Source organism: Scaptodrosophila lebanonensis, unplaced genomic scaffold (assembly GCF_003285725.1).
Source record: "Scaptodrosophila lebanonensis strain 11010-0011.00,11010-0021.00 unplaced genomic scaffold, SlebRS2 tig00000072-arrow-pilon, whole genome shotgun sequence".
In the NCBI taxonomy this organism is placed as follows: domain Eukaryota; kingdom Metazoa; phylum Arthropoda; class Insecta; order Diptera; family Drosophilidae; genus Scaptodrosophila; species Scaptodrosophila lebanonensis.
In genome coordinates, this window is record NW_022060558.1 from 2,667,396 (window position 1) to 2,693,962 (window position 26,567).

At 38.0% G+C, this 26,567-nt stretch overlaps 1 protein-coding gene across 1 annotated transcript; it reads right to left on the bottom strand.

Moving 5' to 3' along the window:
- LOC115625332 (dipeptidase 1) lies at nt 1-26,193 on the bottom strand. The gene is made up of 9 exons (XM_030520356.1): nt 25,958-26,193; nt 14,436-15,127; nt 13,004-13,073; nt 12,759-12,935; nt 12,607-12,691; nt 12,425-12,500; nt 12,007-12,145; nt 3,148-3,406; nt 1-252 (listed from the first exon to the last, which is right to left on the bottom strand). The coding sequence occupies exons 2-8, from the start codon at nt 15,047-15,049 to the stop codon at nt 3,299-3,301; spliced, it is 1,269 nt and encodes a 422-aa protein (XP_030376216.1). The 5' UTR covers nt 15,050-15,127; nt 25,958-26,193; the 3' UTR covers nt 1-252; nt 3,148-3,298.
- Nucleotides 26,194-26,567: the final 374 nt, after the last annotated feature.

Consider the following 26,567-nt stretch of genomic DNA (forward strand, 5'->3'; position numbering starts at 1 on the left):
TTTTGTTTTTATTAATTTATTTTTATTTCACTTTCTGCTCCTCTGCTTGCTCTCTCCACAAACATCGTCTCTCATGTACATACACGAAATTCTTCTTCGGTTATTATCCAACGTTTTATGTTAATTTTACTTTATGTCTTACATATAGTATGTATACATAGCTTTTCGTACAGTTTATCTTTATCATGTCCATACAAATATTTACATTGTAACTTCGGGGCTGTTCTTATCGGAACTGTCCATCAAAAGTGTCTGGAATACGTCATAAACATCAGCATAAAGTATACTTTGCAATTTGCTATATGAGTACAGTTAGTTGTTACATTATTTATATTACCATAATCATTATCGTTAGCATTATTGTTAAACCAATAAATAATAGTGTTTTGCTTTGCTTATTCAGTTTGTTAACAGTTAAACAACTGCTAGTAAAAATTGTTTAAACATCTCTTAGTTTACTTTTATTCTGGCTTCCTTCCGCTATTCCGTGTAGGTGTTTTCTGTTTCCTCTGCCGCCATTTTGTATAACTATAAATGGTTTCATTCGTTTAAACTAATATAATAAGTTATCGTTATAGTAGTATAGTATGTAGTACAGTATATGTATATGTATATATTTTTAATTTAATTTTTGATCACATGTGTCTTTTTGTTTCAACTTCGCTTTATCTGGCCATTCCCCCTCACATTGGTTTCATTTGTTTCGCTTCGTTTTAAACCGTAAATCTGCTTGCATTTTTAACGATAAACAAGAAAACAAAAACGGTTTATTTGCTTAAATGCCCATTAGTCAGGCCTCGCATATGGCGCAAACAAAAATGTAGTATATATCCACTTTGTGTGTATAATGTATTCAACTGAATCGATTCAATTTGCCAAATGCACTTTGTGCCTTTCTAATAAACAAGCCAAACATTTTTGTGCTTTTGTTATGTAAATTTCAGGACTAAATTAAAAAATGTGCGTATATGAGTTTGTGTGTGTGTGCGTCGGTGTGTCTATATACCATTTGTGTTTATTTGTATGTTTGTCATACATATTTATATATTTTGATGCTCCTTTGTCGTTTGTTCTTTCTCATATTTGCTATACAATGCTTTTCCATTAGATCGTTTATTAGTTTTACTCTCCTTTTGTGGTGTGAACTTATTTTCAATTTTGGCGGGTTGACATTTGTATGGATTTATTAATTATAGAATATTTTTCACTTTATTTAAATACTGTGATTGAAAAATATTATGGTATTATATTTTACAAAACGATTCAAATTGGTGCGTTCGTCAAATTGCCATAAAAATGCTAAGCTAATTAAATTTCCAACCTTGGTTAACTAATTAAACGAAAAAACGTGTATTTCATAAATAACGCAATTATAACGCCTGAATCAAATAACCCATAATTACAGTTATTAGCTAATTAGCGACAAATAAGGGACGTCATTATTGGCTACTGCATACATTAATTAATTTAAAGAATTTAAAAAAGTAAACATTGATTTGTAAACATGAAAAACATATAAGTAACCTGATAGCCCTAACAGCTCGAGCTTTAATTCATATTTTAAGTAAAAATACAAAATAACTTGCTGCCAGTACTAAATGCATATTCACATATTGTTCCTTTCCCACTCCCAGATTAAGATTTAAGCCTGATGGGAAATCGATTTTACAGCTACCAGACATTTATTCATCACAAGGTGATGAAATACTGTTGGTAGAATCCACAAAATCTGACTTGTCTCAATTGAAAAATATTTTTATGCAGCACTTGACATTGAGTTTGAATACATCTTTTTCAATATCAATTTAAAGTCATTTAGTGTACAAGTACATATGTACTATATTTATGCATTTAATTTATCGTTTTTACAACGAGAGAACTGTTCTCATATCTCTCAATGGACTGAGAATGTTGCGTCTTTCTTAATATCCCACTGATCTCTTTCGCTTGCAAAAAGTAATTTAAAATTAAGTTGAAGAATCATATAAGGCGAAAGAATATCGTTAGCCTTAGAAATCCACTGCCTTTGAAAAAATGTGCCAGCTCTCAAATAATTGTTGAATATAAAAACGTATTTCTTTGCGATTTTTACATTAAATAATAAGTATTGCAGTGCTCCTTAAGTACTGATATGACCTTTTTAATATAAAATAAGCCATACCATAGCTTTGACACAAGTTTTCACTGCTTTTCCAGGAACGACGCCCTTTATTTGCTGCTCATTCTCGTTAGTCGGTTAATGAGCTCGAAGTTTAAAGAAAAATACCAAATACAAATTTCAGCTTCTTATATAGTATTCGTAATTTATTTTCTATTATAATATTTTCCAAAAATTGTAACTAACAAATACAAATTCGTGCAATGTCGCAACAATTTTTCATTTGTTGTGGTCGCCGCACCTTATTTTGTTTATTAATTTGTGGCTAACAGTGCTTTACTTTTGCTATTTGTTTTGTTTAGTTATGCTAGATAACTGTTTGTTTACTTTTTTTTGTAATGTTTTTCTTTTCGTATTTGTGCGCATTTCTTTTTATTTAAGTTCTTCTTGTTCTTTGTCGCGTCTGCGACGCCCACTTTTTGGTTTTCTCTGCGCCTCTCTCTGCTCATCCTAACGTTGCCTTACTTAGAGCTAAAGATAAAAATAAACATGGCAATGATATTTACACAATGTTGGCTCAGCTATGGTAACTATATCTGTATGAGCATGTGTGGGTGTGTGTGTGTGTGTGTGTGTGTGTGTGTGGGTGGGCGCATGGGTGTGTGTGTGTGTGTGTATTTGTGTGAAGTATGGCGTCCCATTTGCCACTTTGTATTTGACTATGTGCCCTGCCAGCTGTGCACAAAGTTGCATTTTGCGCGAGAAGGGAACAAGTCTGTCAGGGAAGGGAAGGGCAGCAGCTGCGGGACGCGTCCTGTTGAGTGGAGTCTGAGCGATTGAAAATGTAGCCAGATTCTGCCATATGTATGAGTCTGTCCCATTTTGTAAATGTGTGAGTTTGCAGCAGCTGTGCTGCAACTTCGTGCATGGCAAAAGTCTCACAGACATTTACAAACAGACGCGCCAACAACAAAACCAAATACTTCAAAAACGAACGACAAAAAACTTTGTCAATTAACCTAAAACAAGTTTCACTTTACAACACGTACGTTTCACATAATTTCCTGTTGTTGCATCTGCTGGTGCTCCAGTTGTTGTTTTTGCTGTTGTTGTTGTTGCTGATCTGACATATGCGGCCGCATGTGTAGGTAAGTATGGGTGTGTGGGTGTTTAAGCTTTTCATATTGTTTGGAGAAATTATCACGTTCTTGGTCCTTGAAAGCGACAGTAGGATCTGCCCATAATGTCTTCGGCTGGAATTGACTGATCAATGGGTGGCACTCGCAAAAGGTCCATTTGATCTCGCACCTGAAATGACAAGCCAAAAAATGCATTTAAGCATTTAGGTATAATTGTGGGAATGTTAATTCAACTCAATGTTAGTTAGGCATCTATTGGTCGTTCGGGGCTTAAGGGACTTACATTATAAAAAAAAAACACGGATATGAAGTGTCAATTAATTCCATCGATTATGCATTTTTCAGTTTCCAGTCTTCAATGTTATTTGTTTTTATTTAAATATTGCATCTTAAATACACCATTTTATTTTATTCATTCTTGTATGATCTGAACACATTATTTGTGGTTCTTTTGGATTACTGCCTCAGCATTGTAAAGGTTTCTTTAAACTCGTATATTTTACGTAAAGAAATGGTGCAGCTTGTTTGCATAATTATTTTCGCATGACAATTTTTTCTAAATTGTGGAAATAGGTAAGAAGTTAGGCTAACATATCAATTTACAATTGAAATATCTTTAAATCGACACTACATACACGAATCTGAGCGAAAGAGACAGCAATTGAAGTGATCATTTTAGAAAAGCTCTTGGGGAAATATTCGTATAGGCCTTTCATTTGAAAAGATACACAACTTTTCTTTTTTGTTCTTTTAATACAATTATACTTGTATGCTATTTTTGTATAGACATGTAGGCTACAAGCCCTCACTAGGGATAGTTTCATTACAATTACCATTATTCTTACATTTCTTTAAACTTGTCTCTATGTATCATAATAATTTGGCTACAGTAGCGTTCATTCTATAATTAAGTTTTTCTGCTGTCGAGAACAGTAAGTTAAAGGACATTCTTACAAACATGTATGGAGCACTTCTGAAAAAAAAACAATTTATTTTTTGAAGGGGAAAAAAAACTCAACTGAACATCGCACATTAAATTATTTTAATAAATAATCTCAAAAGTACATTTTTGGATGAAGGAGCAATTTCAGTATAAAAATAAGTATAACTGAAGGTCCTGGAAGCCATTGCTAACATAACGACTTGTGTTAGTTTTAAGGTTTTAACTTTAGGCTGGCATATTAAAAATAAATGTATGAAAATTGAATGAAAAATATTTATGGCTATATGAATCAAATTGGACATATTTGCATGGAATTACGAGAGTTCTGAAAATCAGTAATAGCGGACGATTAGAGTGCACTGGACAAATCAAAACCTTCTGCGATATCCTGTTTTGAGAACTTGAATACAAAGATTGGTGTTTAAAGGTCTCATACGTATGTTGGTATACTGGCCATCAACATATGTATAAATATACTTCGTGAGGCCTATTATGCCTCCTTCTGCGTATTACACACATTCGCACCAAACTATTGTACCGTGATATCCTTTAAGCATGCTGTATAAAAAATAATAAGCCATTTATACACCAGGGAGAAATGATTAACTGTGTTCTTTTCAACTAAATATGTTAGGTGGTGACAGGCTTAAATTATTAAAAATTTGTGGTGTGATTGGGGTGGGATTATAACTTTTTGCTTCAATATACAAAATACCCCTTTTGGAACGATTTGTTGACTACAGTTGAGTTAATCGAATGATGGTCGTATTGTGGAACAGATGATGTTTTGATAGCTTAAGCCCAGACTTATCCCAAATCATTGTCCAGGTTTTCTATGCCCCACATTAAACACACATGTGAGTGCTTGAAATACCACTGTAAGTCCCAACAATGTTCATTCTAGCTTTTGGGCAGCTCGGCGCGTGCTTTGTCGAAAGTTAGAAGCACATTCAACTAGAAAAAAAAATTGAAAAGTACAACAAACGAAACAACAAAAAATTTGCTTTTCAGCACCAAACACCTTTTGAGGCCACACAGCTGCGTCAAGCAGCAACGCATTCATGCCTTCACCCACTGCGCCCACTCCGCCCACCCGCTCCACACGCTGCACCCGCCCCACCCAGCAGCCTACTCGTCTGCTCGTCAGGCCGTCCCATTTCCTATGTTTTGTTTGCAATACAATCGAATTTACGACTCTTTTATGGGGCTTTATGTGCGCTGCCACAGCCAACAACAATAACAGCAATAACAGCAAGGACAACAACAAAAACACAACTCAAACAACAATAAAACGTCAGCTAGGCAGGCAGCCCAGCCAGTCATTGCACTTTGACGTTTGGCCCGCCGCCTTCCCGCCTCATAACAACTTTTCCGTTTGGCGCATTGAAGAGACGACGTGCATAATTTTTGCTTCAGGCATTTCACTTTTCCGGCCTTTGAGTTGCCCGTCCTTTCGTTCCTTTGAGTGCTAAATGAAACCAAAAGCACAGTTACATTTGCACTTCTAGTACAAAGTGAAAAGTTCAAAGCAAAAGCCTCTTTAAGAGCTCCCCACATTTATGGAAGTCAAATCAATTGTGCACAGCAGTCAGCGACACGGAAGGTCAACGCACAACATACAACGCACACACACACACACACTCACCGACTCACACACACACACACACACACACACATACACACACACTAATACTAACACAGAGAGGCAGGAAACACTCTCTGCGAACAGACAATTTTTTGGGCTCATCTTGGGTTTAGGGTTTGGAGCCGGGGCCCATTGAGCAAAAGATATTTAAATGAATTTGTCTCGCACAAATTGCTGTCATTTGCCGAGGCGACAGCGACGAGTCTGCCAACGTCTGACAACGACAATGACGGAAAACAACCTCGGGCTATGGCTAGGTCTACACTGGGAGAAAAGAAGGAACATTGTCTTATTTTCTTTTCCAGATATTTTGATAGACATTGAACAATATAGTAAAAGTGCATGTAGCGGATTAAGAAATACTGTTACTTCCATTTACCCATATCCTCTTCTCAAAGGATTCGATAAAATTTCAAAATTTAAATTTTGAAAGCAATTTCCGAGTATCTTCAACAATAGCTTTAAAGCTGTAGACAACATTTCTCGCAACTAGTTAGTTCAAAGTATTATCAGGAAAAGAAATAATAATGTGCAGATTAAAACGTATCTCTACACAATAATATAATTGCAATGGAAGTATTTTTACCGAAATAATCTCATCTAGTAAACACACACGAAAAAAAGGTTGTAAAAAGCATTTAAACATAATTTAGATTCCATAGGAAGATAAGATGGGAGCATTTTCTGCTAATCATGCCCATTTTCTTTTGACGACAACACGAAGGCATTGCCCACTTTTCTTCGAGTGTATGGATGTGGGCTATTGCTTTGGCACTATCGCTATGTGTCTCTCCAAATGCGAGCAGGCGAACGTTAGATATAAAAGGCTAAAATAAAAGATACATTTACACACGCGCTCTCGCACACAGACACAGACACACACAAGTGCAAACAGCAGAGATACATGTGCTGCTGCTTTTGTGAAGATAAAAACTGGCGTCAAGAAAATTATCATGTTCATGGATTGTGCTACACAGCAACACTTTGCTGGCTGCCTGCCCTGCTATTTGTGGTTGTTGTTGAGGCGCATTTAAAAGGCGCCGTTCAGACATTACGCACACAAACATGTTCGCCATTAAAAGCCGTTGCTCGCTCGCTTGTTCATTTGACAATCGCACAGTTGTGGCCACCATGAAAGGGTATATATGGAGATATATGTGTGTTGGTGGAGCGGTCCGATGGCAATCATTAAACTGGCCTTTTGCCTAATTTCTATGACGTGCTTAATTATCTTAGCAATGGCCGCCTCTATAGAAACAGTAACAACAACTACCAAGTGAAATCCCCAAGCCTCTTTCCTCCTCTCTCTTGGTCAATTCGCCTGCCTTTTGGGTCTCTGGTGACCTACTCTACAAAATACTCTTGGTGCCAAAAAGCATTAAGCGCCTAATAATTGAACATTTGACCCGCTTTTTGTCATTATTTAATTGCGAATCGAGTCATCCAAGGGGGAGCGAAGAGGCGCGACGCTAATAAGTATGCTATAATGTACACATTTTACGAGAGATTTGCGCTCAGTGGCTTAAATAGCACTGCGATTTGGCCGACTGATATGCATGTTATATGAGGATTTACATAAGTCACTTTTTTTTTTTTTTTTTTTTTTGTACAATATGGAAATTTGCATTTTAGGCACGTCGAACATTTAATATGTCAGTAAAAGAAAATAGTCTAAATAAAATTGTAGCTTAAAGCTTCCTGAATAAAAGAGTTTAATGACGAATAGGTCTGCCGAAAATCTGAACAATATATTTTTTAAATGATAGTTCAGGGGCATTTACAAAATTGACTGTAGCACTATACTTGTATTAGCACCAACAAATTGATAAGAGGATTGGTGAATAGTACTAAGAACTAAATGTAATTTTATTGTATATATTATATGGCTACCGTCGGATAAGTTGGTGTAATAACAACATTAAGAATAACAACACTTTAGCGCATTACGATATCGAAACCAAATCCAGTATTATGAGTTTCTTTATAGGGCCTCAACATTAACGAAATAATAATATCAAGCTTTAAAGGAAACGGTTAGGGCAATAAAGTTGGTTTAAGTTCAAGGACAGTGGTGTATAGAGTCTGGCTTGAGCGACTTTTACGTTACACTCATTAAAAAATACAAAAGTAGGCTGGGAACAGAACAAGAATTTTTTGTTGTTGTTTTGTACGCTTAATAGCCAATCGTGCCCAATGGAATCTTCTTATACTTTGATTTCTAAATATTAATGAGAGAGCCCTTCTGGCTAGTTCATGCTTTGCTGTGCTTTTCGAACAAATTTTGTTCAAATATTTCAATAAAAGTAAAAGAAAATGAAATTATTTGTTTAACATAGCTTTGAAGTATGACTTCCCGAAAGCAAAATAAGGGCATACAAGTATATCTTTTACTAAAGACTATCAAGCCCTCACACGTTAATTGCCCTTAGCTTAGTTATGTAGCAGTGGCTTGGCCCTTTAAAGTTTTCCCACCATCACACTGTTTTGGAATAATATTAACATACTAAAAATATATCCAAATCAATAGGCTCAAAAATTAAATAATCCAACCCTTCCAACTATTTAATCTTATTTTCGACTTTGTCCATTTTGAAGCAAAGAATAAATGTACGCCAAACACATAGCAATTAATTAATGCATTTCGGCAATTAATGGAACTATTAATAGTGGATTCTGAAAACATTTAAAAACGTAAATTCCACAAATGAAGAAAGAAATGCTTGAAGCATTCCCGGCATCCATTTTCCGAGCTTTTTTCATTTTCCTCGTTTTGTGGCTGCCTTGACAAACAAAAGATAAACGGCTTGGTTATATTACATCGGACAAACAGACAGTGTGAATATTTTTAATTACTTCCGCACCACCTCATCAAAAGAAAGGAAAAAAGAAGCATTTTTAATGAAAAAAGACCTTAAAATACGATTTTTTTTTAATAAAAATTATGCAATCATAAGCAGAGCAAAAAATGCTGTAATACATATTTATGTGAAGTCGTACACTTGCGCTTTGTCTTTGCTATAAATTATGTACATATGCATGAATGTATATGTGTATATTCATATTAAAATGAATGCGCGCTGAGTGCGAGTTTAAATTAAAAAAAAAAAAATAGGGAGCGCGATTTTAATCAGCTGCGCGCAAAAGCATGCTACACTTTTTTTGCCCACCACACGAGTATGCCGTAAGAGTTTCTAGCTTCAATGGGGGCTGCATATTCTTGACCACATGTACATAAATACATAAGTATATACTACATACATATATACATAGTATGTGCGGAAGAAAGAACTGAAGTGGACTGTGCTGGCCTCTTTCGTTCTTTCGCAAAACTAATTACAATGTTTGGACGACGGCTGATAAGGCATAGAGAGCAAAAAAGCGAAAATTATTAAAGTTGGTTGGCGGGCCGCTTGAAAGACAAGCGCTAAATTAAAAATGCTGCGGCATTGCGAAATAGAGATGTGCGCGTGACAAATATGCATTCGTCACGATCACACACATTGACGAAACCAATTTAATGGAACCTTCGCGAATTTCGAATTGCATTACATTATCCAGCATTATATAACCCGTATCTTTTGAAAATTTGTGTTTATATATACTGCCTGCCTTACTTCAGTAGTAGTACTTCATTTTTATTAAGAACAAATTATGTGTATAATTTTATTGAAATGCAAAAACTTTTTAATGTTGCCTAGTCCTGACTGTGAATACCCATTTTAATATTCTTTTTTTTTTACATTTTGCGAGTTTTTTTGATAAAAGATGAACCAAAATATTCTCAAATTTTTTTTGGAAACCGTTTTTTTTTTTAATTCCTGCTTTCTGTGATGGTCTACAATTTGTTACAAAGCACTTCGGAACTCTTGTGGCTTTAATTTTCGTTACATCGTTTTTTTTGTGAATCGGGACTTACGAATTTTATTGTAATTTCCACGATCACGCGCACGCATTCACGCAAATCCCCCATGCAAAACTTGAAGTAGTGGCGAAATTGAAGAACAAGTTGTGGTTGGTCCCCCGCCCCGAACCCTCTGCCTTTCTCTTACCATCTCAAAGTTAGTATGGAGGTTTCCATAATGAGCAAAAGCAATAAAATATATGCGCAGCGTGCAGGGGCGTATGATTTATATTTGTTATTATGTTAAAATCGCGCTATGGCTTCCACTTGGCAAACGCACAATGAGGCTGCAATTTAGATTAAATTTTTTGCAACTAAAGCAATTTAGTGGCTAACAGAGAAGGAGAAACTAAATCCTGACTAAAGCAAACTGATGCCAACTTGCATTATTAGTTTCACAATAAAGAAGAAGTTAATAAGTTTCCATAGCACTAAAATAATAATAATAACAAAAAATTTACCCTTATTCATAACCTCAATGCTGGGTTAAATATATAAATAAAATAATCACTGATTATGTGGGGAATATAAATAATTGTATTTAATTAAAAAAGCTGTTTAAAATAAATTACCTGCTAGCAAAAAACTGCAAAAATGCTTCTTAATAGGTTAATACTACTCAGTCATTTGATTTTTGGGATTAAAAAGTTATCCTATGTTTTTATACTTCTTCATATATTTTGTAAATTGACTTATAAAACATATAGTATAAATTATAATAGAATATAAATCCAAAATAAGTAATCAATAAGCAACGCTTTTTAGATTCAATTAACTAATCGACTCGTAATGGACCATTTTTGTAATGATTGTCGCAATTGTTTGCTTGGCCAGCTTACCTACTGTATCTAATGTACTTGGAAACATTAAAGCAATCGCATGGAAGTTCTAGGCCACACTCTTATCAGAGAAACAGTCAAGTAATAGCATGGAAGCTTTAGGCCGCATTCTTAAAGGAAGAACTTGCCTATCTCATGTTGCAGTATTTGTGAGTTCTTTTCAACTTTAACACTCCATGTAGCTGCAATGAAGTAGATAATGCTGAGGAACTGTGTTAGTTGGCATCAGTCATTTGCTTTCTGCTGATATTGTTGACCACTCAAGCGTCCTGCTTGGTGTTGGGAGCACTTAAGACATTTGCTAAGCTACGCTTATCTTAGCACTCGGGAAACTTCCCAGGAAACTTCTTAAGCACTTACCCTTTCACATGCTTCTCCACCCATTCAGGGGCAGTCATTCATGGTCAATAGAGTCATTCAGCGACGCTTCCCCAGCAGCTAAGCAACCGCTGCATATTGATTTAAATTGTAAACTGCTTTAAGCCGAAGTTGCTTCTGTGAGCAGGACACTCTGCTATGGCAACAGCAGTGAGCAGGCAACCAGACAGCAAACAAGTTGACCGCATCCGCAAACAAACTGCCGTTGATGATGGGGGCTGTCTATAGTGCCGGCCAGCTCTTTTTTAAGCCAGAACTACTGTTGCTGCTGCGGCTACTGCTGGTGCTGGTGCTGTAGGTCCACTGTCCATGTATAAATATCAGAATAACCATTTGAAAATCCTTTTAAAATTATTTCACAACTTGAGTCTTTTCGACGCCAAGACGTCGACGCTAGTCGTTGGCTGCTTGGCCTGCTTCTTTGCGGCACCAAGCATGTGCAAATTCCATTGAAAAGCCACATTATTCCTTTTATCCTTTGAAAGGAATTTTCCAACTGCAATAACAAGCCAGCTGGCAAGCAACAAAATGCAGCGTGCTATGGCGGGCTGGCTTACTGCTGAACTGGGACCAGCTCCAGGCTTCGAGGCAGTCATCTATGTGGCACACACACACACACACACACACACTTGCAGGACACTGCCCCGCCGCCAGTGACTCAAGTGGAGAAGTGGATAAAGCAACCACATGCTCATTGCTCGGACATGTGCAGCCGCTTTGTTTGCTTTTTTCAGTTGTGAAAAATGGGGATGTGTGTTGCCTTAGTTTTGTGGCAGCACTGACTGCCTAATCCTGTTGTTGGCGTGCGTGGCTCCTTGCCGCACAGGTAAACACTGAGAGGAGCAAAGCTTTTTGAAAAATGTTGCGCTGCCACAACGCAACGAATTTTAAACGTCGAACCTGCCACGTCTGGGACATGCAACAATAGAAAAATGGAATTGAAAGTGGTGGGGCAGGGTGGGGGATGGGCGATGGGAGATGGGAGATGGATGCCAATGCCAAGGTAAACAAAACAAACATTGCACACTTTCGGGCGCACTATGGCACAATAGCAACTACTTACCGCTTCGACATCCTTAAATACACGTATTAGATTCTTGCCAGCCAACTTCCCAATGTCCTCCTCCGACCATTTATCAGACTCGAGTAGGGCGGCAAAAAGGTAAGGATATTTGGAAACATCCTCCAGTCCTTTGGGCACTCTGCAAAAGCACAAACCATAGCAAACGAAAAAAGTAAACTCTGAGTACATATTCTAGAACGTAGAATGCAATAATTTGGCAAATTAAATGAAATTTCATTTCATTTTGCTAAAATTTTGTTTGCTCTTCACTTTTCGTTTGTGTGCACCAAGCAAACAAGAAGCATGGAGGCAGTAAGGCAGTAAGGCAGTGAGGCAGTAAGGCAGTGCGGCATTGAGTAACCAGAAGCCATGTCTGCCATCATTACTCGTCCAGTCAAGGTCTGAAAGTGCTACTTACAAGTTGACGCCATCGTAGCCAGCCCCAATGCCCACATGATCGATGCCGGCCACTTCACGTATGTGGTTGATATGCGCTGCAACATAGGAAGTCGAATAAAATGCAATGAGATGAGTTGAACGGTAAGTGGTGCAGGGGAAGGAAGCTGTAGCAACTGAAAATTAATTACTTTAATGACTTACCAACGACATCCTGCAGCGTCGCCTGACTCGAGCAGCTGACGAAATGCGGGTAAAAGGCAACCATGACGAGACCACCATTTATGGCCTGCAACCAAGTGAACGTTGAAGGATTAATGCATTTCTAATGGGTTCTCTTCCCTCCGAGTACTTACAATACGCTGCAGCACATGATCAGGCACATTTCTGGAACTATTACAAATGGCATGCGCCGAGGAGTGGGAGAAGATGACGGGCGCCCGTGACGAGCCCAGAGCATCCAGCATTGTTGGCACAGAGACATGCGACAGATCGACAATCATGCCCAGGCGATTCATTTCCTGCACCACCAGCTTCAAAAAACAACAAACATTTTCTTATCTCAGCGAGAGTCCTGACAACGCGGTCCTGTAATGCTCACCTTGCCGAACTTGGAGAGGCCTCCTATGTGGGGATATTTTCCCGGTTCGTCAACTTTGCAGCAGTCGGCCCTGTGGAATCGAATGAAATGAATTGTGAACAAATGATTTGGTGTTGTTTCATTAAAAGTTTGAATTGATGTTGAAAAGAAGATGCTTTCATTTATAACTTTTCACGAACCCTCCTTAAATGTCAACCTTAAATATTACTCCTTACAGTAGCTTGTTAATTGTTGAAATTTCTATACACTCGATTCAAAAAACAATCAAATGATACTACCTGTTAAATGTTGTTTTAATACTTTTATTAAATATTTTTGAAAATGTTAAAGCAAACTATGCGAGCCAGCCTTCGCAATTGTAAACACATTTCCATTACTTTGATACTTTTGGTTGTGTAACTAGGAGGTTGAATTAAAATTGCATAAATCTGTGATAGATTTGGATTTTTTCTCATCAAATAAAACAAGTTGCATTTAAATATATACATTGTTGACTGAAATTTAAAGCTGAATGGTAGAAATTTATTAATTAAATGTAAAACTTTAAACCGATTCAGCTTAAAAACTTAGTGAATAATTTAAATTTTAAGACCCATTTTGAATTAAATTACGTGTGAATCCATAAAAAATTGCAGCTTTAACCTCCGTAGAATACACATACATTAACACACTAGCTTTAAACGATTTCTGCAGATGTTGCGGAGGTGAAACAGAGAGGGAAAGCGATGAGCACCTCCCCTGGGCTCCACTGCCATGCACCAAGCAAGGCAGTCTTAAGTTACAAAAGTTCAAGTATAGATTTCAGAAGTTACTTAGATAGGTTATTGATTAATTACATGAAATGCAGTCTATATTGAAGCTAGCTCCTTAATGTATTTAAAATGCGTATATCTTGGCAAATGGCCTGTATAAAGTACTCCTATTTCGAGAATACAGAGCAATACTTTGTGTTTGGAGGTAAACATAATTTTTTCTTATTGTTGGGAGTCGATTACATTAATAATTCCCAAAATAGATCAAAGCGCTATGTTTGAATCCCCTGCATCCTGATATGTTCCATATGTGTGTGTACGTATATTTTAGACACACTACTACATACATATATATTCGTGAATGATGCGGAAGAGTAAATACTTATAATTGTGATGCATGGAAAAATGATTTTGGGTTGCGGCGCAAATGAATGCTGCTGGGTTATAACTAAATAATTGCTTTAACTATTTACCAATGAGATCAAATGAACCATTTGAATCGAATATTTTTTAGCTCTAATCAACTAGGGACAGCTATAGCAATTGATTTTAAATATGATTATCATATTTGGATTACGTTAGTTCTGTTACTCAACTCTCTCCTTACTACAGGAACTACCTGTCGCTTGAAACAAGCACCCCCTTCTATGACTAAACGCAATGAGCTTCGATCCACTTACCAGGGTGTATTGCAGGTGTGCGTGAGGGTGAGGTACCGGGCGCCCAGTTGATAGAACATGCGCAGCACACTGAGGCTGGTGCCAATGGCATGGCCACCCTCGACCCCTATAAGACTGGCTATCTTGCCGGTGCGATGAACTTGTTCGATGCCCGACGCTGTCGTCACGAGCGTCATGTGATGGGGATACAGCTGAACGAGGCGTCTGATCAGATCGATTTGCTCCAGAGTGAGCTGCACGGCGTCCAGGTGCTGGGACGAGCAGGGTGCGTAGGCGGACCAAAACTGTGCCGACACCATGCCCTCCTTGAGACGTCGCAGGTCCGTGTGGCTCCAGGCGCTGGTCGACCAGGGCGCTAGCTCGCGCAGATCGCTGCCAAAGCGAAAGTCTTTCAGCTGATTCTTGAGAAATTTGCGTATGTTCCAGGGCAAGTCGTTGTGGCCGTCTATCAGTGGCACCTCCTTCAGGACATTCTTCACGCGCTGCATGCGATAGTCGAAGTCGGTCGAGCCGGCCGAGCATTTCAGTATGGGCAGCACCAGCGGAAAATAGACAAACGTCAAGCAGTTCAAGCCACAAAGCACGAAGCCTTTTGGCAGCTTCCGCGATTTCATTGCCCCCAAGCTAGAAGAAGAACACGAAAGGCGCAGCACTCACATTGATGGTGTTTGTAGGTCGTGTTGCGGTTGTAACTGCAAATATATAGAAAATCAAAGAGGACTATATAGTACGGTTTAGACTTGCACGTAACTTTTTAAGGCAATGGCGTGCGACGTGTGTTTGTTTAGTCGTACGCCCCGATGGCAGATTGCGTGATTGAGCTATTGAAAGTTGCTGGCAAACAAATGCCATAAATATGACGCCCCCGGCAGCACGAACTTCTCTGCAGGCAGTACATCCTGCCGTCCCCCACCTTCACGCATCCTAGTTGCTCGGACGGACCAACAAAAATAAAAGTTTTCATATTTATTTCAGAGCCAACTTCAAATCGAAATCGCACACAAAATGAATAAAATGCACAATAAAAATGCAAAATTATTTATAGCAAACTTTCTGCTCAAACCGACGGCATTTGGTAAGAGAGCTGGCAAAAGCAGAGCAGGAGAGCGCCAGAGCGCCAGAGCACCAGAGCGTCAGCTCGAGAACAGAAATATGCAAATAGTTTGACTCTGGCGCAAAAGTTCAGTGCCACCAATAGTTTCACATGCAGCTTTGCTTTCTGTTGTGGAAGTCCAAAGTTTTTCCAAATGTATACGAGTATCCAGTACATAGCCAGGTAGAAAATTGTGAGAGTTTCTTCCAAATGTTGAAATGAAATTTACACTCCAACTACACTCAGATAAACAAATTACCATATATTCGAATTAATGTAGGGTGGAGGATCGGAATGCTCTGAGCCTTTTGCAAAACACTAAATTGAAAACAATAGAGACAAGGAAGGAGTCCGAACCCAAAAAACGATTCACCGGAAACACACAGAAAAAGAATACTGAGACGCCAAACCGTTTCTTACAATTAACCGACTTACATTCAATTTAAAATATAAATAACGGCCCATTATACTTATATACAGCTGCGTTGTGTGTTTATTTGTCTATGTAGCTTTGTGGACAGAATATTCAGGTGTTTATTCAAATGAACGAAAGAAGCTAGATCGAATTGTCTCTTTATTAAGTGTTTATATAAATTAAGGTGTCAAAAATGCTTCCTTCAGACCATTACATGCATTTGCACAAGCTGTTGATTAAAAGGTATTACAAAAAAAGGAAAATTTAATCATGCAAGCAAACGAAAACATTGAAACTGAAGCCTTAAGTCATGCACTCCTTCAGTTATTCCGGGCCTAAAAAATACATACACCACCACACATATATTTCCTTTTTGGGTAAAGGTCATATCCACAGAGACCATGCAATAATTATCATAATCTCTATAATGAGCTTGGGGAATATTTTTGCTTTAAGTTTAAAACATCGCTAATTGGATGGCAGGATTGAATTTAATTTTCAAAGTTTTGCTCTTGAAGATAGTTGTTTGAAATAAGCAGAAATCTTCCAACAGATTAATAAAAGTCATTGTGCCCTCTAAAAAGGATAATGAATAAATAAAAGATGCAATCAAATTACAATAAGTATTCAATCGTACTGATGCTCATTTGTGAATGTGAATGTGGATGTGAATTAAGGTAGTAATCAAGCGATTGAATTATTATTGACATTCATTTTTAAACAGTTTATTTTTAAGCTAAAAACTAATCATGAAATTTCAACTAGCTTAAGCTACCATATTGGTAGCAGAATACTGGTTTAATAAATTGTATGTACATTAAAAAAAAAGAACTAATCACAGATATTGCCAGTAGGTTCAAAATCTGAAATCGAAAATTGGAAAATTTAATACCGACAATTGAACTTTCCTTATGAGTTATAGTGTCAGAGTCGCAGTAAACCCCCAAAGTATGCCTCTTAAAATCTGTGCTTTCAATTATAAAATTATTTCACAACTGTCTGCAAGAAAAGGACATAATACAGTACATACATACAAGTATGCAGGTACATATAAATTATATTAATGCTGCTTATAAGATTTGTAACATTTTTGTCCAGTGTAATGTCGATGGCTGCGTTTAGCTCCCACGATACAGAAAACTAACCCGAATGCTGACTGGGTCCTGCTTAGAGCCAGCGATTTGTGTGTTTGTATGTTTGTGTATGTTGGCGGATATGGGTGTGTGTTTGTGTGTGTCTCTGCGTGGGTGTATAGATATTTTTGGCACGGATTTCTTTACAGTTTCTTTTTGCCGAAAACTCAAATTAAAGTTTTTGGCAAAAGCACAAAACTAAACTTAACTACTTTAATAGTTTTGCAATGCATGAGGCAAGCGCTGAAGCGTCGCAAAGTACGGCTAAGCGTAACAAAACTTTAAGTTTGTACGTAGAATGGAAGAGCCTACACTTTACATGCAATTCCCTACAGTTATTATGCATAATGTGAATAATGTGGATGCCTGAATTGAAAACAATGTGGCCCATTGTTCTAGAAACTTCGTAGAGTTACGCTTCGAAACATTTCTTTCTAAAGACAGCGTAGTTGGCTTGTTGCTAACAAAGTTTTCAATTCGACACTTTCTCAAACATATTTGAAAAACATGAACTTTTGATATTTAAAAGGTAAGTTTTTTCTATTAATATTAGATAAATTAGAGTAAGACGCCTGGTCGAAGTCACGAGTTCTCACATATTTAAATAACTGTCCAATCGAGGACATAACTTAAATAATGAACAGCACATAGAAACTATATATTGCCAGAAAAAGAAAGGACACCATGAACCTTGAGATATGCCACTTTCAAATGATAGAGTTTGGAAGTGTTTTGCTTCTGTGGTTAAATATATACATATACAGACTTTCTAAAGTAGTGCAATATTACATTTCACAATGAATACATTTTTTGATCGACATTGCTAAGTTTATAGAAGGAGCCTTTCTCATAGAACTGGCGCAATCAAACTCTTCATTATTTAAAATTTTTGGTAATTATACTCTGTACATGAAATGTACAAGAGTATATTAGGTTTGCGGGAGCTGAAAAATGTAACAGGCAGAAGGAGGCGTGGTAGACCCCACAAAGTATATATATTCTTGATCAGCATGACAAGACGAATCGATTTAGCCCTGTCTGTCTGTCCGTCTGTCCGTCCGTCCGTCCGTCCGTCCGTATGATCACCTAGATCTCAGAGACTATAAGAGCTAGAGACACCAAATTTTGCACAAAGATGCCTTATGTGTGTACGCTATACGAGTTTGTTTTATTTTTTTGATTTTCCCCCCCACTTCCCCCCTATGGGGGTTTTCCCGATTTTCCATTCGTATAATCGCCTATATCTCGGAGACTATAACACCTAGGAACACCAAATTTTAGTCCCAGATGCCTTGTGTGAATACGCAGAAAATGTATATTTTGGAAATACCACCAGTTGGTTATTATGTGTCCGTGTGTCAAGTTTCACTATGATAGACCAATTTAACAAGAAGTTATAGCCATAAATATATTTGCTGCTGCAGCGCTGCCCACGGCTGTTGTTGATGTTGCTGTTTAGTTGACTGCGAAAATGCCAACACAGACACAAATAGACGCACATAAACATACATACACTCACATAGACGCAATTGCTTTGTATATGTGCAATTATATACCCTTTACGTGAGTTCGAATACCGAGAAAGGTAAAATCGATCAAATTTTTTTAAATTTTCTTATTTTTTTTCTATAATTATTGTAAACATATGTACAGAGTATTTTAAAGTCGGGACACCCGACTTTAGCTTTTTTACTTGTTTTTCAATAAAATATAGTCCGAAGGGTCAGGGGCTTATCAAGTATAGAACATAAAGAAGCAGATCGAATGATTTTCTCAAAATCTTGGTTGTTACATTAAACGATATACTATCACAATATCTTTATCCATAATCCATTTTCTTATCAGGGGTTTTAAGCAAAAAATTATGAATACATCAAAATTAGACTCAATTTCTTGGAAATTTTGCAAAATATTCGAAAATATGTCTCCTCTTGATGATGTGACATTTTCGTCATTTTGATTCCGCAGCGTTCATATCGAATAAAAGAATTAATGGGATTTAATGACAAGCAGATAAATAAGGAAGCGCATTCTAAAAATTAGATACTCTTCCAGAAGATGCAAATGTTTATTTATGCCCTTTTAGCGCTACTGAACAAATTAGAGAATATATGTAAGTATTTGTTTTTGATTAATGTACGTCCTTTCGCCTCTCATCTCATTTGCTTTTTACAACCACCAACAAAATGAAGATGGATGCCAAGCAATAATCTTGTTTGCTTCTCAATCGAGTATGGATTTCCTTTCATTTTATGATACTTGTATGCAGTTACAATCAGTGCTCGATACGTGTTCCAATCAGGCAACATTTTAAAGGACGTCCAATAGATTTATTGCCAATGTAGCGAACTTCATGTCAAACTAGCAATATGCATCTTATCGGAGACCGTCTATCTGCTGTTCCATCTGGGTGTAGGGGCAATCGAGTCCCTTGTAGATTTGCACGCTCTGCTGCTTGCGAACAAAATGAAAACATGCCAAGCTACACGTTGTATTCGTATCGCATCTTATCTGACTTCAGTCTCCATGCTCCTCGTGTCCTTGCCATGCTTCCCATATCTACGCAATTTTATGCTTCACATTTCTCTGGATTCAGAGTCCTCTGTGCCTTGGCTTTCTGTTTTTCTTGTTTCTTTGCTTAGTATTGCTTGTTTCGGCATCTCTTTAATTTTCTTCTGCACATTTTGTGTTGTAACAAAAATTATGCAAAAAACAGAAACGACTGTCGAAAGGAGCGGCAGCATTGGCAGCATTGGCAGCAAGGACAACAGCGTTTTGACATGCAAAACGTGACACAAACGAAACGCACGAATTATTAATACCCAAATGGCAACAACAACAACAACAACAACAGGAACAACAGCAAACAAGAAACAGGAACCTAAGCCGACGACGCGTCACTAAATGAGCAGCCAAGCGTAGGGTGCTGGGTTAAGCAACAACACAAGGACCGACAAGGATCACAAGCATGTCACCAACATCGGTGGCGCCTGTGAAATCGAAAACGTTTGGCGCTTCATTAAAAATTTATGAAACAGAGCATCAAGACCCCCAAAGAAAAGCAGTGGCATTTGATCTTTAATTAAATTTCAAGCTATGTATGTGTGTGTGTGTGTGTTGGCTTTTCATTTAAAATATTGGCCACAGCACGAGCGGCTTCAATTTATCCTTAAAACACTCTGTGCCAAAAATGCATTTCAACAATGAGCGCGTGGCCTCCCAAGCAAATAAGTATATAAATTTTACTGCTTGTCAGAACAGCAGTTACACACACACACACACACATAGAGAGAGAGAGTCAAAATGGGCGCAAGGATAGCTGCGTACCACACTGCGTGTGTGTGTGTGTGTGTGTGTGTATGTGTGTGGCTGAGTGGCAGCAAGGGATGAACGGCAGTCATATGAATCGTACATTTATTGCAACATAAAACATTATTTTGCATGGCCTCAAAAGAAGATAGAAAACGGGGCTCGGCCCACTCGACCATGCATTGCCCTTCCATATATTCCTTCCAATTGTAAATGTTTCGAATTATAAAAGAAAAACTGTCAAATGTATTGAGAGTGTTATGGCCTTTGCTGTGATCAATCGACCTTCTCTAGAGACTCACATCTTATCGAGAAAGTTTCACGATTCGTTCCTAAAATTACTGTATGATGCATATTTGAAATCGGTGTTAAGACCATTACCTTTTTGCCAAAAAAGAGTAAAAATTACTCGAATTTGTATTCCTCAGATTGGTGATTCCGTCTCGACTCCAACGATTGTTTGAATAATGCCGACAGAAAGAAATACTATGAACATATTGAAAAATGCGACAAATTTATTTTTATAAAATTAATAGGCCGATTTGGTAACTGTAGGGTATAACTAGAGCTGGGTTTCAGCGTAAAAGACATACCAGTTACTGGCAAGCCGACATATAAAAAGCGTTGCGACGAAATTGCAGCAAGGAAATGCGACGTTTGCAGAGCAAAAAAATAAAAATAAAATAGCAAGTCATGGAGCGAGGCAAAGGAATTTCCATACAAAGTAGCTGGAAATAAATAAAAATACTTTTCTTTTCTACATTAGCGCACCATTAAAGGAAGTTGCGGCGCTCCCATGGCTTCGGTTTGTCGTCTTTTCGCATTGCATTCATTTCCATTTGCTCGACAGTGCAGCGAAAAAGGCGAAGGAAACGTGCCGTAAACTTCAGCAGACAATCAAAATGCATTCATGTGCCCTTACTTTACTTTATTTACAACAGCCATCACTCCCCCACACTCCCCTACCATTTCCATTCAGGACACTCATTCACTCAGCTCTAAATTCCACTGAATGCGAGCTGTGTGGCAAAACGTCAATTTTCTGCGGCACTTTTCCAAGAAGTGTCACATACTTAGTCTGTTGGATAGCCATTTTCTGGAGCGGCACAGCGACGCCCTGCCACGCTCCTCCTGTCACATCCTACAGATGTGTTTAAAACTACAGCCCTAGCTGAGGCGCAGGTGATGGTGCGTGTTGGTTTCCCAACGCAAACAGGCAGTCAGTTGTTCAGCAAACGTTTTACCCTGTTTTAGCCTGTTGAATTTTCTGAATTTGATTTATTAATATCAATGTTTTAATATGAGAATAAACTAAATTTATGATCAAGCAAGAAAAGGCTCTGCAGAAAAAAAACTTGCTGTGACATACATATGTATAATCGAATGGAATTCATAATTTCCTGAGCTCGAATTCGATATTTTGGAATATAATTTAGCGAACATTGAAGAGAATCAATATCAACTAGACGTCTGCAGGAAGTTTAGATAGTCACATTCTATACAAGCTCAATTATTTCAATCTACAGTTAGAAATGCTGGGACATCTTGCATGCTAATGCTACCCTACTGTACAGTGAACACTATATCTCCTTATCTAAATATCATGCACTCCAACCTCCTGCTGGCACAACTGTGTTTGGGTTTTCCTAATCAGTATAGGAAGATCCTATAAAGCTGGCTACATAATAAAAAATTAGTTGCCTACGCATGCTTAGTCCATGACTACTTAGGGATAAGTATAAAGAGTAAATTTGTCTGGATGTACTCGTATAGCTGAAAAGGAGTTGCTTGTAGTTCTTTGTCTCTATTGCTAAAAATATCAAATAAATATTGACAGTGATTCTGTTTGCCTCAAAGGACTTCTTACTTTAATGTCATTTTAAAATGGACTCGTAATTTCACGTCATTTAATATTTCTGCCTCCTTTTGTCCTCCTTGTGACTTATTGGTAGACCATCTCCGTATTTTGCGCACAAAATTTTCTTTTCGTAATTCTTAATAATGTGCCTTGGAATTCAGTAAGGTGGACTACACTAGAAGCCCTTCAGAATACTCTTGACAGCTTGCGTTGCCACTTCCCTTTATGAATTGAATTCGTTCTTTCTCTGACTTTAAAGGGGTGCAAATATTTTCGATATCGTGCACTACCAGTCCTGTTACACTAAGTTTGAACTGTGAAAACACATTTAATGATTAAGTGCTTGTAATACAGAAGTGGTACACAGCAGCTTCATTGTTACTTAGAAAGCTCGAAAGCTTGTAATCTACCCATAATTCGACCAGTTATGACCCTGTTAAGTACTTATTTTCGATCAACTTAATCATTTCCATATGGCCACTAACAACGGCCTTGACAACTTCAAGCTGTGAATAGTGCCATAGTTGGTCAAACGAGCCACAAAATGGTTCGAGATATGTATGTTTGATGGCTTTTCTATGCATTTAATTAATGAATAAATTGACATATTATTTTTACATCGTTATATTGGGCGAGAGGAAGAAATTGAGTCTGCATATATCACCGATTTCCCATTGCTTTTAAATAACCATTCCATTAATATTTCTGCCTTTGATCAAAAGAGCATTACTTGTATTCTAACACAATGCATTTTTTATGTCTTCACAATTGTGGGTGGTCATGGATAATGAAATACTTTCCCCATATCTGTGCTAGCTTCTTAGCGACATATTTAGACTGACCCCCTTTATATGTGTTAGACATAATAATAATAGCGATATAAATAAATAAATAATGAGAATCTGAGCCGAGTAATTTTCATTGCCAACCGACGAGCAAGAAATGTTGAGGCAGCTGGTGCTTCCATTACAATTAAACCCCTTTCGGGTACCCCAGATCCCCCTGCAAACACATCGAATTGGGTCATGCAATTCCAATAACAATCATAACAAAAGGAAAAGTTTTCATATTGCATAAATTAATTTAATGTAGCCCCCCAAAAAAAATAAATAAAAGAGCACAAGGCATTGGCAGAGTAAAAAGGCAAAAAAAGGGAAGCAAAAATAATTTTGGCAACCTTAAACAATGTACACGACGTCTGTTGCTCCTGTTGTTCTTGTTGCTGATGTTGTTGCTGCCGTACGTATATCTGTATACTTGTATTTGTGTTATGCTTTATACTTATTTCATTTCATTTCATTTGATTCCATTCCACTTTCTCTTGCCAGTGAACAGTACAACAAATGCGGCACACAACACGACACGAGCGCAAACATTCGAATAAAGCATAGCCCGCTTTTTGGGGCTGCCGTGCGACGATCGGGTGGGTGAATGGGTGAGGGTGTGTGTGAGTATGTGTGTGAGTGTGTGTGTGTGTGTGTGTGTGTGGAAGTGGAAGCGGGCCTAAAGGCATATGCCTGTGTAAGCAGCAGTAGGCAGCATAAAAACGAATTGAAATTATTTTACAACATCTTCATGTTGATTTGCTTTCTTCCTCTTTTTTGATTTGTTATTCGATTTGTTGCTGTTTTGGCCGTTGTTGGTGCTTGTTGCGGTGTATGCATAATTTAGACGTTTAGCTGAAAGCAATGGCAGACAAGGTAGAAGCTCGCAATGAATGAAAGTTGAGAGAAAACTTTCCAAAAGGTCCAAGTGAAAAAGTTTCGAACAAAAATTTCGGCCGACGGTGCTCAATTAGGCTAAGTTTTTTGGCCAAAAATGTCTGCCTAAAAAGTAATCAACATCAACATGAACACGAGCATGCCCGAGAGCCTGGCAGCCACAAATCAACAGAAATGAATATTCGAAACACTGACACGTACACACACACACACTCTCACACCAAGGACCTGTAAACACACTTGCATATGTGAGCAGCCGCAAAATTCAAATTAAACAAAATAGCAGGGCTCGACACTGACACAGCCAACCACTTGACCAGCACTCATAAGCTCTTGACCAAAAAATGTGTGCATGCATGTGGACTCTTCTGCATGAATGTGTGTGTGTATGTGTGTGTGTGTGTGCTTGTATGTGTTAAGCGAAAGGTAACAAGCGTTTCAAGACCCGAACAACAAAAGGCCTGAAACGAGTAAACGAGTGGTGGGTGCTTGTGGGTGTGTGCGTTCAAAGTTCAAAGCAAATTGTTGCGGAAGGCAAAAATCAACATTATCATCAACAGCAAGGAGCAGCTAGGCAGCCTAGCAGGCAGGCAGGCAGGCAGCAAGGCAGGCAGACAGGAAGACATCAGACAGCCAGCCAGTCAGCCAGGCCATAGGATACTCATTTCATTAAATGCAGACAAGTTGGCGGCAACAGGAAGGGCGTTACACAGACAAAAGCGCACAGGAGACAACGCCAAATTGTCATTGTGTCTGTGTCTGTGTATGTGCGTGTGTGCGTGTGTGAGGAAGGGCAGAAGTGCTATCCTCTTCCCCACTACACTCTGCTTCCTTTAGTGCACAACGCATGCACACAGCGTTTCGCATGTTGCCTGTCGCATATTAATGAAGTGGGTGCCAGGCGGGCGGGCAAGCGGGCGTGGCATGGCTACGAGCACCCATCAATTTCTCAATATTACGATAGCTGTTGCCAAAAATCTGCATATATGCAAAGAAATGGCTGCCACGCATTGCCAAGTCGGGCGCAGTCAATAATTTCTGGTATTTGTCTCTTATTATCATTTTCGTTTTACGGGTCTGATAAGTACAAGTATCCGCAGTCAAGCTCTCATAAATCGAATGACTAAAGCGAAAAAGACGTGCACTACCACCCAAAATTCCACTTGGAATATGAACATTGTCTCTGTGTTATATCGATCGAATTCGAACCGGATTTTTAATACAGTTGATCGCATTTGTCACAAAACGAATAAATGAACTTTATTGATGTTTTAGAAACATTTAAAAGAAAACAATGTGTTACGGAATAGATTTTTCTTAAATAAACATAATAAATCAACAATCAATTTATCAACAAATCTTGCAATTGCAAATTTATCTTGAATTATATTTTTATTAGAAAAAGAAATACAAAAATCTTTCTACTCAATCGTTCCAAAAACAAACAAAATTTTAGAAAAGAAAATGTTAACACATACGACTTATGCATTTTTTAGCTTTTCAAAGGCTTTGTTATATCTTAGCTACGTATATTTAACAGAGTTTAAAAAATATTTAATGGCAATGAGAAAAAAACTAATTTTAAGAGGTACTTGAAGATTTGAAAAATTGCCACAACTCATAAACCAAGTCATAAATCGAAACTATTAAGAAAATTAATTGTTCAGAATACCATTTTAACTTAAAAAATAAGGGATTTCTAAATATTGCTTATTGATTTTAGAAATTACAATTTTATTTAATCACCACAACAGAACCACGTATATGTTCTGAACAAGCCCTGAACGCTCGGATATTTTTACATTTTGCCAATACTCTAGAGACTGTTGAAGCTTTAAGTCCATGTATCCAAACTATGGCTATGCCTAGGGTTTTGACAATCAAGCCGGAACGCACGGGCTTGTTAATTCATTTAGACAGCAACTTGTTTGTGTCGATAAAAGTATTTTGTACAGAGATATACACTTGATTGGCCATTTGCACGAAAACTTACCCAAAAAGAGCAAATTACTTAACATTCTCGCATGCCAAGCATTTGTAGCGTTGGCGCTTTAAAATGGCACACTTTTATTCAATTCTTTTTTTCCCTTTTTTTCTTTATCTGTTTTCATCCACTCCACTTAAATTTCACATATTTTTGCTTGGCATTTATTTTGTAGCTGTATTTGGAATTTATTGGCAGGGCTTTGAAACTTCAGCGCTTTAAGTGTAACACGAAACGCGGACGCGTCGCACTCTGACACTTAAGGACAATGACAGCAAGGCGTATACGTAATGCGTAGACGCCTGTTTGCGTGTCTGTGTGCTTGCAATGGCCCGCTGCTGATTAGACGAGGCGATGGCGACGGCGACGGCGACACGAGACCCGTCGATGACGATGAACAAGACGACGACGACGACGACGACGAAGAAGACGCAACACGTGTGGAACGTTGAACGCCGCGCGCTTGGCACACAACTCAACCGGTCGACGCACGAATTCAAACTGACGGCGACAAATGCGAGCAGAGTAGAGTGAACAGTGTCGTTGTTGTTGGCATTGCCTGCCCTCTTCCGTCCTCCCTACTCTGCTCCTGCCTCTTGCCTCTCTTGCCAGTCAGCCA